This window comes from Physella acuta, unplaced genomic scaffold (genome assembly GCF_028476545.2).
Source record: "Physella acuta isolate Inbredline_101_S28 unplaced genomic scaffold, ASM2847654v3 ptg001049l, whole genome shotgun sequence".
Taxonomy (NCBI): Eukaryota; Metazoa; Mollusca; class Gastropoda; family Physidae; genus Physella; species Physella acuta.
In genome coordinates this window covers 94,750-108,171 of record NW_026732566.1, presented here as the reverse complement: position 1 = coordinate 108,171, position 13,422 = coordinate 94,750, and the positions used below count along the sequence as shown (strand labels likewise).

Sequence of the window (13,422 nt, the reverse complement as noted above, 5' to 3'; positions counted from 1 at the left end):
ACTGATGACCATGTTAAACATTTTAAAATTATAAAATTATCACTCTTAAAAGATCTGTTCATGTACAATAAATAAAATAAAACTAATTCCAGAATTTATTTATTTTTAAGTAATTACCACTGGTTTTGTATTTTTCACAGGTTCTGTCTTGATATTTCCTACCAACGGGGCATTCACTGGAGCTGAATTAAGTTTGGGTTGGCTCTTAACACTCTGCATCTTAGCAGCAAATTGGGCATCATCGTCACTTAAAGTGGAATCAGAATCTCTATCAGAATTACTGCCTTTGTTCTGAGCTTTGGAACCTGATTGTGATTTACTATCTTGGCCTACATTACCCAATCCATTGCCTGTCATTTTAGATATAAGAACATTTTTATATTTTCTTGATTTAAATTTGAAATTAAAGAACTAATGATACAATACTAAAATGTATTAAAATACTGCAGTGAATAAAAGTGGGTTTTTTTTTTTTTTCAAATTTTATTTCAACATTTGGCTATCAAGAACTATAAATAAAATTTAGAATATCTGACCTTTCTTTTTCTTTGAAGGCATTTTCTTCTTTTCTGCACCTTTTTTCTGAAAAAAAAAAAGTGCATCCTTTGAGAAATAAGTTTAAATATGCCCTAATTTCCTCACCATTTTAGTTTTTTTCATAACCACATAATCTATGCAGTGATTCTTTATTATTAGTTGGCTCTATACGCCTTAGCTAAACAAAACTGAAAAGCTGCCAATAAGAGCCTGAATAATATAAAATCTCAAAACCATATACTTATATTTTCTGTTCCTAAATTAAAAGGCAACTTATGGCTAAAGTTTGTGCTGTATGGCAATTAAAATGAAACCGGTTGGAATACAATTTCTCTGTTATGTAATCTATTAACACATTAAGATCTTTAATAATAGTAGTAACATATATATTACCTTATTTCCTTGAAATGTGTATGTTAACCATTAGGTATTATGTTCTGTGTATTAAAATGTACTATTGTATCTATGATCATAATGACTTCTAACCTTTTCAGTTTCCACAGGTCCCTTTAACCAATCTGTATTTATTTCCTTTTCTTTACCAACTAAATTTTCTAGCTCCTGCACCAAGTCATCAAAGTTGTTCTTCAAAAGAAAAACGAAACATCTATGGTCATTTCCTGAACTAAAACATGATGGCTAGTGAGACTATTCTTTAAAATTACAGTAGTTTATATAAACATAAAATTCAGCGCTCTAAATGTGTCAAAGACAGCTGAAAATTAATTATTACCCACACAAGAACAGAAAACCTGATAATTAAATCTAAGCTAATTATTTTAAATTATGAAATATTGAAGTTTTTGTGCTAGTTCAAGCTATGTTTACTGATATATAATTAATAATACCTAACTTGAAGCTAATATCACAAAAATAGGCCCTTTACTTTAAGCTAATTAATAAATAATTATACTATAATAAATTCCCATTATCCATCATATTACTATTTATTATGATTATGTGCAATCAAGAGCAAGTTACCTAATAAAAGTATTTAAAAATCACTGCTGACATAAGCATATAACTATAACCTAACATTCCACTAATTTTTTGTTTTGTTTTTTTTTATCTTTCCTAGAAACTAAAACTAACATTACAGTCGTTACATGGACGTGTGCCAACCAAAAACTTTCACTATCTAAAAACTGCATTAAAATAGTCAGAGTTGTATTCAAGGAAATAACCTATCATCAAATAAGTTACTTTTGTTATACATTTATTTTCGAAATACTATTCAACAAATAATGTAAATACCATTCCTACGATGAAATCAGGATTATCAGTCATTCCTACCGGGAAAAAAAACACCAAACATTCTGTTGGGGAATTCCCAGTTTGCAGTACAGAGTTGCCATATTGGGCAAATAAATCAAATTATATTTAATACAAAATATTTACATTTTAGCGTTGCAATTTTTTTTTCCATTTTTACATATGAATAATATTAAACATAATAGACCAATGTGGTCGTTTAAAACTTGTTTGTTACCAACTTAAATTAAATATGGTAGCATTTGATTAGCACCAAAAGCCGATTTTAGAGTCATAACATGCTAGTACTTAGGAACTTAGGGGTTCAAGCTTATCTTCCCTGTGAAAAATGTCAAGGAATATTTAACACAAAACAGGGTTCTAATTATGTGATAATAATATAATAGCATGCCAAGTTTTAACTATTGATCAACATAATAAAAACAATACAATAAGAACCTCTTATCACAATCAAGAAACAGCGGACAGAGAACATTTTAAAATAGATATATCATAAAACCTTGAATCTAGATCCATCAAAGTTGAAAAACGTTTTTCACTTTAATTTATTACGTTTTGATAAATACTTGCACTGTATTTATATTTGATTTAGCTTTAAAAGCGAATTTTTTATCTGGCCATTCATTGCAAATTAGTGGAAAACGTAAACAAATCTTAGATTAGATTTTAGATTCATGAATTATTGTGGGTGTTTGTCAGTAACTTTTGTTACAAATTATTAAGAGGTTAGGGGGGAAATCAATTTCACTTTTGTTATCATAAATTGCAAAAAGGAACCATATGACGCGAAATTATTGAATAAACACATTTAACGACTATGTTAAAAATTTTAAAAATAATTAAATATTTATTATTAGTAGTAGGCCCTATTTACTAATTTAGGCCTATTTATTATAATTATAATATTATATTAAATTATTATTAGGCCCTATAGCCTATAGTAAATGTATATATAGATCTGGGGCCTAGTCTATGTATAGTATAATGTAAATGTATAAAATATTACAAATACTTTATTTATAGGCCTAAAATGATAAAATAATTTGTATAGGCCTAAGTTATTAAGTAACTTTAATATTAATGTATTATTTATTGAATAACTAAAAATAAAATTATTTAAATTAAACTGTAGGCTAATAAGTAAAAGTAATAGGCCTATAAAAAAATAAAGTATAGGCCTAGGCCTAATTCTTTAATAGTAATAGTATAAGAATTAATAAATCCTATGTAGCCTACTTAATTACTTAACCAGAGTATTACCGTCCATGGGAATCTCAATTCCCATGGTAATACTAGATCTAGTACAAGATATACCATCGTTTTAAATTATGTTTTTCAATTACCAAATTTCCCCTCTCTGACCAATTGGGTAATTGCCTGTCCTTAGGGGGCGCCTCTGAGTTCATGTAGTGGTTTTGTTTTATATTTTTCTATGCAATTGTGTAGGTTAGTGAATGTAGAACAATCACAGATGTAGAGCTTCCTTTTTGATTTTTTTATAAAACCACAATCAAAGTGCATGAATAAAATGATTTTTGAACAAAAAATTGCCTTGTTCTTTGACTTTGGGCCCTTTGGACATTTTCACAATGTAGCCCATTCTACCAAATGAAGTCAAGTCTCAAGGATGGTTCCTAATTGCTTTATTACTTCCTCAACGGTCTACAGCGATTCTTAGAGAGTTGCCTGCGTAGACTATAATGTAGGGACTGTCTCTGTGAATGTAGTAACCATTGTTCTTGACCTTGCCCCACGGAGATTGCCCATAGTTTGGTTCCTGGCCCAATATATAGGCCTTGTCTACCCACTACTTATCAAATGATCACAAGTCAAGCTCACTCTGTGCTCCATATACCCAACCACTCCAGGTTCCCGTCGTTCTTTGGTAAGGGTCTCAAATAATGTTCAGTCACTCTGGTCCCAACCATCATTTGACGCTGAAGATAATGTCCGGTCATTAATTAGATTTCCTGCTGCGTTCCAAATAATTCTAGATTAAACTTCCAGCGATTCTCATCTACATGGCAACTTCCTTCACAATTAAATTACATATTATATAGATAGGCTAGGTGGTTCTTATACATCACTCAAATAATTCAATACACTATTTACAATGGTTAGTTGTATAGATGTATATTGACACAACTAGATAAAATTTCTATTAACACAACATAAGGTTTACTATTGTTTACTATTTGTAACAGCAAAAAATGTGTGATTTCCCTTTTAAATTTAAACATTTTAATTACAAAATATAAGTAGCACCTTATTTTATCATTATTTGTGCTCCTATTATTTTAAAAACTTTGCCATGATATCTGAACTTAAGTCCTGATATACTACAACGAAGTTGTATAATTTTATTTTTGAACAAGTACCAGTAAGATTAGTTTATAACTGTTTTAAAGGTTGGTACTTTCCTGCTTAAAATGAGGCAAGACAGAACAGACATTTAGATACCTTGATGCACTATTGCTAGGTGAAATTAAATAAGCTTTCCTATTTAAACAAAGAATGAGAAAAGAGTAGAGTCAAGTCTTGAGAAAGCATGGGTTAGGACCCTGATGATTTTACTTTCTTAAGGGTTAGGGGTTAATGTTGGATTATATCATACCAATTTTGAATTATAAATTGTGTTACTAAAAGTATGGAGCAACAAAGAACAGTTTATAATGGTAGAATTACAGCAGTCACAACATAGCAAACAACAAAAACTAACCTTAGGATCTATTTCTTTTCCTCTCTTGGCCTGTTTTAATGCGTCTTTGTAGTTTCCTAATTCTTTTAAGGCTAGACTTTTACGGTACATAGCTTTTATATTGTAGCCTTGATACTGCAAAGCTGAATTAGAGACTCAGAATCAGGTGCTGTATTAAGTATCTTAAACTGACATGATAATTTTTTTAAATTACTGAGTTTTTTTAAAACTTATTCTACAAAATTGTTCTAGGTGGAAATATTTGTATTAGTACTGTAATTTATAGCTATGAGAAGTATGAAAAAAGTAACACACATGTTAGGAACCATATTTGCTGTGGATAAGCCACAGTTTTTAGAAAAGTTAATTAATAAATTGCTAATACCGTATAAAAATTGTAGCTATTACAATTGTGTTTATTCATTAATTAATTAATTAAAGTTAATGATTAGACACATACCTTTATCAGCATCTTTTAGAGCATCAACATAATTGTCCTTGTTTGAAAAAAGAAATTAGCTAAAATTAATTAACTTTAAAATAAAAAGAAATGGTTAATTAACGTAATTAAAATAGGTCATACAGAATCAGAAGCCTGCTATTGTAAAATATCTTCAACATTTTGAAAGAAATTATTAAAATGCTTTATTTGAATTTAAATTATAATAAAACGTTTTTTTAAAAGAGGGACATATACTTACTGTTTTTATACAGCAAAGTGATGCATTACAATACAGCGTGGCTAAAAAGTCTTTTTCCACACTGTGATAAAAAGTTTTTTCCAACTGACTCGCTAAAAATAAAGCATGATGGTAGTACTCCCATGCATCTACATACTTCGATTCTTTAAACAGCGTGTTACCTTCATCCTTCAAATCTTGCATTAGCATTAGAAGATTAGGCTGCAAAATTTCAAAATGCTTTATAACTATTAAGGATGCAAATAATTCATTATTTGTAACTTAATACAGATATATTTTACACTAAACGAATCACAATGCTGTTTAACTAAAAGGAACACAGTAATAAACATAGTACAATTAAAATTTAAAAAACTATACCTTATTATTAGTGCGTAAACCCTCCTTCTTTCTGTAGAAAGAAAATTATTATTATTTAAATACACATTTATATTATAGGAAGCAGGACACAAGAAAGTTAGGAAATGTTTTAGAAGGGGCATTGTGTTTGGAAGGTAGAGCTTATGACAGCTAACTCGCAGCTCTCAACTTCAGAATCTAAGCTCAAGTCAGATGGGCACCTGACTCATATAGTGAGTGCTGAACACACTTTCCCTCTGTATGCTGAAGTCTTTGAAACAGATTAATCTACTTCATATGCCCCATGTGTCTTGGACACAAATGAGAAAAGATGATGATGAATCTTTTAGGAGGGAACAAACCATAGTGAATAAGTATATTCTGCAATTAGGTGACCCTGTTTTTTATTCTGCAGTTTTCTAAAGTATGAAATATGGTTTATTTAACTATTTTACAGATAAAACATAAAAGTATTCAACAGAGGGGGTAATGACCATAAGATAACTGACAAGAGCATAATTGATAAGAGTTAATTCCTATGGGGAGCAAATGACAAAGTGGGAGGGGTAATGTCCTAGACGGATAAGTCTAATACAAGTGTGCTTCTCTTCATTCCCTCACCCCATGTAGTAATCTAATTTATCAAATTAACATAAATCTAGTAGACCAACTTTCTATTTTAATTCTGTAAATTCACCTGAATTTGGACAATCAGCCCAAAGAAATCTTATACTATGATCTATAGTGAATATTATAAGCAATCACATAAACAGTAGAACTATAAACTTTAAAAGAGCTTTTAAATCTTACCTTAGATCTACTAAATATGGTTTAATACGAGCTAATCGACTTTGTCTTGATGAATCAGCCATTCTTTAAGGTGATTATTTTTTGGTCAAATTATGGTGACAAACAACATCATCTATAAACTCCGAGATAATTGCTGGGAATTTAAAATGTTAAAAGTGTGATTACTAAATTAAATAAATACTAATAATTAGCACTTATATGACATCATAGTTAAACTTATGTCACAACTGCTAAATCATAACATAATGTATTTTAATGGAAGTAATCTATTATAGCTAGTGTTATCATTTAAGTTGGTTTATTTTTTCTGTTTATTTAGTCATTACTATTTTCAACAAAAATTATAGAAGTAATCTACAAATTGTTATACTTTAATATGTTTGACATACATAACTATTGATTTGTATTAATACTGTGCCCGTTCCCATACCTTGCTGCGGTTTCAGAAGAAAGTCTGACAAAATAATCCTATATTCTATGCCGTGTGACCTTGTTTTATAAAACTGAGTTATTTAAATGTAAACAATGCCGGCGCTATATTTCTTGGGTCATATTTGTCAGGGCACGGGTTTGTCCACACTACCGCCCAGCACACCCCAGAGGGTGCTTTATGATGGCCTTGAGTGTACGTTATTCTCTGCAATAGTGAGGTAGAACACACTTCGGCAACCGCTCAGGTGTCAAAGGTGTAGAGGGGTGCTCTTGGGAACCCAGTTACACTACCACAGGGGCACAGCATACGGCCCCTGGCTCAATTTAATCATCGAATGTTGTGTGCCACAGTGTCAATATTGTAGGGTACTTTTTAAAACATTTCACTCAAGGGAAAGCCTGGGGCGCCAAAACCATCCTGTGGCGCCAAAACCATTCATAACAAACATTGCACCCTCCCGGGCGGCACCCATAACAAATTTTAATTTCATATTTTGCAAAATCCTTCTCGGGAGTAATTTCATCAACTCCCAAAAGTTTCATGGCACTTGGATGAACGACTTTTACTTTGTATAAACCGTATAAAGAGAAAAATCACAGTTTCATGGTGATGGGATAAAGATGTAGTAATGCATAAAGGACAAATCCACATACCCACAAACGTACTTTCATTTTTATATACATAGATTATATTACTTTGAAAACATCATCAGCTCAGAAAACTCTAAAAGGGGACATTTAAAAAGGATTTTAATGGAGTGTGAGTTATTAATATTTTCAAAAGCTAAACAAACTCAAGACACAAAAAATGTTCTAGTCTCTGAATGGTTATGTAATGTAAACAAACTAGGGTTCACTTACTTAAGTTTAGTTGTATAAATGATCATGAATTACCACAAATGCACTCAAAGTATGCTTTTAATTGTTATGTTTTGCATGATGAGTTAAAGAATCTTTTTTTCAAATGTCAAAGAACAAACTCTTACAATGAGAGAAGGGTTCTGAATATAATAGTAATGGTCATTCAAAGCTTGTTTTATAAACATCAATTCAGTGTAACTAATGTAACATGTTAATTTTATGTTAGTACATGTACATGAATAGCAATATATTTTCAAATTCTAAACATATGTATTTATGTATTTAATAGCATAAGTCTAGTAGTAGTAGTATGTTGTCAATCTGCTGCTCATAAGTGATCCCTGACCCTAATCTTTGGGTTGTTGCATAATAGTTTTTTTGACACTAAAAGGGTGGGTTTGTTATTGTTATTAATGAAAATTTTGTTAGTCTCGCCAGATCTCATTATTAATTTATTGTGCTCTGGAAAAAAATTGTGGATTTTGTTTTCGGTTGTTTGGCCTAATTTAATTTTCCAATAGTTTGATAAAATTGGCAAATTGGGTGACCACGGAATCTGAGTAACTGTCAGTGACTTACAGAACTAAAGTCTAGAATCTAAGAACTTTACTTTATTTGAATCTATGTCTATGATTGGTGTCATTGATTTAATTTAAATTTAATCAATGCATGATGATGATGAGCGTGAAACAGGAGTTCCAGTTGACTTAGTTGAGAAGTCAGAAAAGTGTGTCACTCACACAGTGGTTTTTTTTTTTAATTTTGATCAACCAGCAATCCCCTTCAAATAATTGATCCAGATTCTAAATGTCTAGACCACGACATATATTTTTAATTTAGGCTAACATTATTATTTCTTACCACTTTAATTTTTAGTACACAGTACGTAAAGATAGAAAGTACATCACTCATAACATGAAATTCAGAAATATAGCATTTTTGGATGTTGCTTGCTGTCACATTATCAGAATTTGTTCTGGCAATTAGCGATTACTTTTTCCTTCTCAACTGACACAAAAGGTACTAAAAAGATACTAACATATTTTTCTATATCTGAAGTGACTACTCAATAGCAAAACCTTGATCTAGATAGATCTCGACTAGAATCTAGATCTACTGTCTTTTAACAATAACCGCTGTCACTCATTCTCAACTAACTTTTTTTTCAAAGCCAAAGAAGCCGTAATAGGTTGGGGAAGGGCGGGACAGAATGAAGTGGATATGAACTAAATAAGCCTATTGTTATAGTCTAAGCCCTACAATCATACTACAATGTATTTATTGTTTTATGGATAATTAATCCTTTTAAAAATCCTTGTTAAAATTATGCAAAGGCATGTACGAGATAAGTAAATATAGGCCTAATATAAATATAAAGCTTTTTTTTTAATTAAATGCATACAAAAATCTAGAAGCCTATGTAGAAATGAAAGAATGTATTTTATGCATTAGTGGTCGTCCATAAATGACGTCAAACTCGTAGTGGACTAGTGGGCCGAGGGAAGTCCGTAATTTTGTGATGGGGGAGGGGGGGGGGTTCAGATTGTGTGGCGTCACACTTTTGCATTTTGAAAAAGCAATGTTAGAATTTGTCCAAAAAAAATTGTCAAAAAAGCGTGACGTCATTTATGGATGACCCCCTTACAACACCAATCATTCGATTGCTATGGGGTCATCCATAAATGACGTCACGCTTTTTTGACGATTTTTACCTCCCCCTCCCCTCCGTCACACGTCGTCACAAAAATCCAGACCCCATACCCTAAAATGACGTCACACCTCAACCTACGGCAAACGTGATAAAAATATAAAAATCTCATTCTAAGCTGCATTCTTTTTTAATATGATTGCTGGTAGTGGTATCCCATTTTTCTTTTTGATTAAATAGATGTGAGTAACAGATAAGTAACACTTCATTAACTACCTTGAGTTTTTTTTGTTTAAGCTCAAGTCCATACAACCCAGCCTCCCCCATCTTTCTTTCGAACGATTTTCTTCAAAGAGTTTTTGGTCTCCCCCCCTTCCTTTTCCCCTGTGGTTTCTACACCAACACCTGCCTATAGGTGAAATGACAGTCTTTCTGAAGGTATGCTCTACCCACCACCTTATCATTTCTCTTATTTCGTTCTACGCTGTCAGTTACTCTCTGTCTCCTCCATCAAGTGAGCACTGTGGCACCTACAATCGTTTTAAAGAGCGTCCTGAAGATCCTGGGTTAAATTTCTCCACAAACAGAACATTTAAAATGGGACTAGATCTAGATTAAATTGCACCTGCCACAAGCTACATTCTAAACTCAGCCAGGCACACTGATTTTTGTCGATATTACTTTTCTAAAGGGTAAAGCATTTAAAAAAAGAAATACATTTGGCATCGATGTAAGTGTTGGTAATTATTGAAAGTCTTGTCCGGGTTTTATCTCTCCCTCTCTCTCTCTCTCTCACACACACACACAAATACACACATACACACATATATATTCATATTTTCGGGGGGGGGGTAGACTTTCTTCGGGGGGGGGGGGGGGGGCGGAAGAGATGCCTGGAAGAAACTCTGTAAATATGAATTATATGAAAAGTAGAATCTATATATCTATATATAATTCTCTTTATTGGGACCATGCGAGACACCACCCCCACCCCCACCAGTCTGGTGAGCTGTTTACAAACGTAGTGACCACTATTAGGGGTAGATAATTTAGTTTTTTAAACGATTTGAAACTAAGGGGAGATAATAACATGTTCTGCTTGGTCTTTTCGTTGTCGCCTGTAAACTGTCGTCACAGACGGCTGCTTTCAGTTTCATGGAGGCGGAGTGGGGGGGGGGGGGGGAGAGAGGAGTGGAAAGTGAGGGTGATGAATCGTCCTTCACTAGCTACTGATAGTGTTTTAAATAAAGCAAAATATTTTCAGTCGCAGCATTGGTAGTGTCGAATTTACAAATTATGAATTACTGAAAAACAAGGTAATTAAAAAGTCTAGTGACAATTTTAGCGCAATTTCCTTATGTTATCTAAAAATAGCTCTGTCGTAGCGTAAATCAAGAGCAGGGTTAGTAAAACCATTGGTTAGTTATTAAAACATTTTTTATTAATTTTTTTTTCAGTATTTTACATGTTTTATTTACAATAGAGTTACATAACTAAAAACCATTGCGCGCCTAGCGACTGAACGTGATGACGCAGCCATTGAACGTGATGGCGCAGCTATTGAACGTGATGACGCGTGTGGTGTGGTTGGATAAACATGCCTACTAAATTTTAATTAATTAAAAAATAATTTTGTGACCGAACGAAAGGATATTTTTGAAAACTTTCTTCGGCAATATTGTTCTAAATTATGACAGGAATCGATTGGTACATGTTTCAAGTCGCTAAGTTGTCTGGTTGCCGAGATATGGGCCAAAAACTGCTTTTTTCGAGGTTTTTTGGCTTTTCCGGGAAATCCATGAAAGAAACCCGGAATTTTTATGGCCTATGTTCATCCTCGTAACTTGCTTAACATAATTGCTTTTGGAACTAGTCATCGATATTGCTTCGTTGAGGAGGAGATACGACTTAAAGCTGCGGACACATATACATCCATCCATACATTCATGCATCCAGAAATGACGGGTTAATAAACGCAATTCTCCAGAATGGAAATTGCGCTAAAAATAGGAATTAAATTAAATAGCGGCGTATGCTACGTCGCGGGTCAGCTCGTATATATATAAATTGAAAGTTCGCCCCGGTCGCCGGGAAGGGTCGCTACGCCTCTGATATAGCTACCACCCCCACCTCCACCATTCTGGTGAGCTAAGGTTCACCCCGAATGTTTATCGTAGAGCCTGATCGAATAAGTAACGGCTATTTGGGGTAAGAAGTTCTGCTTGATCTTTTCATTGTCGTCCGTAAACTGCTTTCACGGGGTGGGGGGGATGGGGTAGGGGAAATAAAAGGGCGCGGGTCAGCTCGTAGTAGATAAGTAAGTTGCAGCGACTGCAGGAAATAAATAGCGCTTCCTTTGCTTTGCAGACAGCCTAATTCTTTTTGACCTACTAATACTAAGTGGGTTGAGACAAACGCTCAGCATCTGCTCTTCTCTTACTTGTAGGCCTAGATCTAAGCACATTCATTAAAAAGATAATTTTATTTTTAAACCAAATGTCTGTTATCGATCGGTTGAAGCAGAAAATAAATTAATTGGGCGACGTAACAGCAGGTGGAAGAAGCGCTGCGTGCATTTTTTTTTTTTGAGTTGTGGTTTTGTTAATCCCCTCCACATTCCACCTCGCGATCATTGCTCACCCACTGACCGCATGTCCTTGTGCACATTGCACTAGCCTCTACCCACGTCTGCTTATACATGAGGCTTTCGTAGTACCCTATGCGGTGTTTCTTTCAGACTTTTTCTCCGGGGAGGGGGGGCACTTTATATTTTCGGGGGGGGGGGGGGCGACACTGGTATATTTTTTATATAAATTCTATTTCGTTCGGGAGGGGGGGGGGAGATATTCTTGACCCCTCCCCCCACTCCCCGAAGGAATACCTGGAAGAAACACTTGTTGTTAGCACTCGTTTAATTATATTTGTAAGCATTGACAAAAAAAATTGGTTTAGCTAATTTGATTCAACATCGATTCTTAAACAAGTTAATTAAAAAGTCTAGTGACATTTAAGCGAAATTTCCTTATGTTATCTAAAAATAGCACTGTCGTAGCGTAAATCAATAGCAGGGTTAGTAAAACCATTGGTTAGTTATTAAAACGTTTTTTTTTTTTTCTTTTTTTTCAGTATTTTACATGTTTTATTTACAATAAAGTTACATGACTAAAAACCATTGCGCGCCTACTGAATGTGATGACGCAGCCATTGAACGTGATGGCGCAGCTATTGAACGTGATGACGCGTGTGGTGTGGTTGGATAAATATGCTTACTAATTCGGTCCAAATTTTAATTAATTCAAAAAAATGTTTGTGACCAAACGAAAGGATATTTTTGAAAACTTTCTTCGGCAATATTGTTCTAAATTATGTCAGGAATCGATTGGTACATGTTTCAAGTCGCTAAGTGGTCTGGTTGCCGAGATATGGGCCAAAAACTGCTTTTTTTGAGGTTTTTTGGCTTTTCCGGGAAATCCATGAAAGAAACCCGGAATTTTTATGGCCTATGTTCATCCTCGTAACTTGCTTAACATAATTGCTTTTGGAACTAGTCATCGATATTGCTTCGTTGAGGAGGAGATACGACTTAAAGCTGCGGACACACATACATCCATCCATCCATCCATCCATTCATTCATACATTCATACATCCAGAAATGACGGGTTAATAAACGCAATTCTCCAGAATGGAAATTGCGCTAAAAAGTGTTCAAAAAGTTCAAAGAAAATTATCCCAGTATTCACCATTTTGTCTAATATCTCAATATATATATATATAAGGCGCATATTCTTCCCATCGTCACACGTAGGCAAAAAACCTCAGTTCCCACACCCTTACCCATAAAATGACGCCACACTTCAGTGTGTGCTACACTCGTATTTTTTTAAACGGCTATTTCTTTATAAAATATTAATGTATTGGGCAAGCACTAGATTTTTTGGTTCGTTTTTTATTGCAAACAATTAACACACACAAAAAAGTCTTTATAAACGCGAAATAACTACTAAAATCCAGTTTGAAATAAAAAAAAAAAAAAAAACGTGTGACGTCCACACACCCCGTGACGTATCCTACATCATCACAAAATTCGAACCCCCCCCCCCTCACCACCCTTTACCCTAAGAAG

At 33.6% G+C, this 13,422-nt stretch overlaps 1 protein-coding gene across 9 annotated transcripts in view; it reads right to left on the bottom strand.

The window, feature by feature from the left end:
* Positions 1-13,422, bottom strand: part of LOC131955027 (helicase with zinc finger domain 2) — a 38,204-nt gene that overhangs the window by 24,570 nt on the left and 212 nt on the right. Inside the window, exons 1-9 of one of the 9 annotated variants that reach the window (XM_059318930.1) lie at positions 8,512-8,622; positions 6,358-6,490; positions 5,569-5,599; positions 5,209-5,409; positions 4,968-5,004; positions 4,529-4,650; positions 1,024-1,122; positions 537-582; positions 118-350 (exon numbers count right to left, since the gene is read on the bottom strand). In XM_059318930.1, the coding sequence (XP_059174913.1) occupies positions 118-350; positions 537-582; positions 1,024-1,122; positions 4,529-4,650; positions 4,968-5,004; positions 5,209-5,409; positions 5,569-5,599; positions 6,358-6,419 (831 nt within the window). In that variant the 5' untranslated portion in view covers positions 6,420-6,490; positions 8,512-8,622. Of the gene's footprint in view, positions 1-117; positions 351-536; positions 583-1,023; positions 1,123-1,270; positions 1,355-1,385; positions 1,745-1,791; positions 1,858-4,528; positions 4,651-4,967; positions 5,005-5,208; positions 5,410-5,568; positions 5,600-6,357; positions 6,491-8,511; positions 8,623-13,422 lie in introns of those variants that run through there. The other 8 variants (XM_059318931.1, XM_059318932.1, XM_059318934.1 and 5 more) reach the window with 8 other exon arrangements.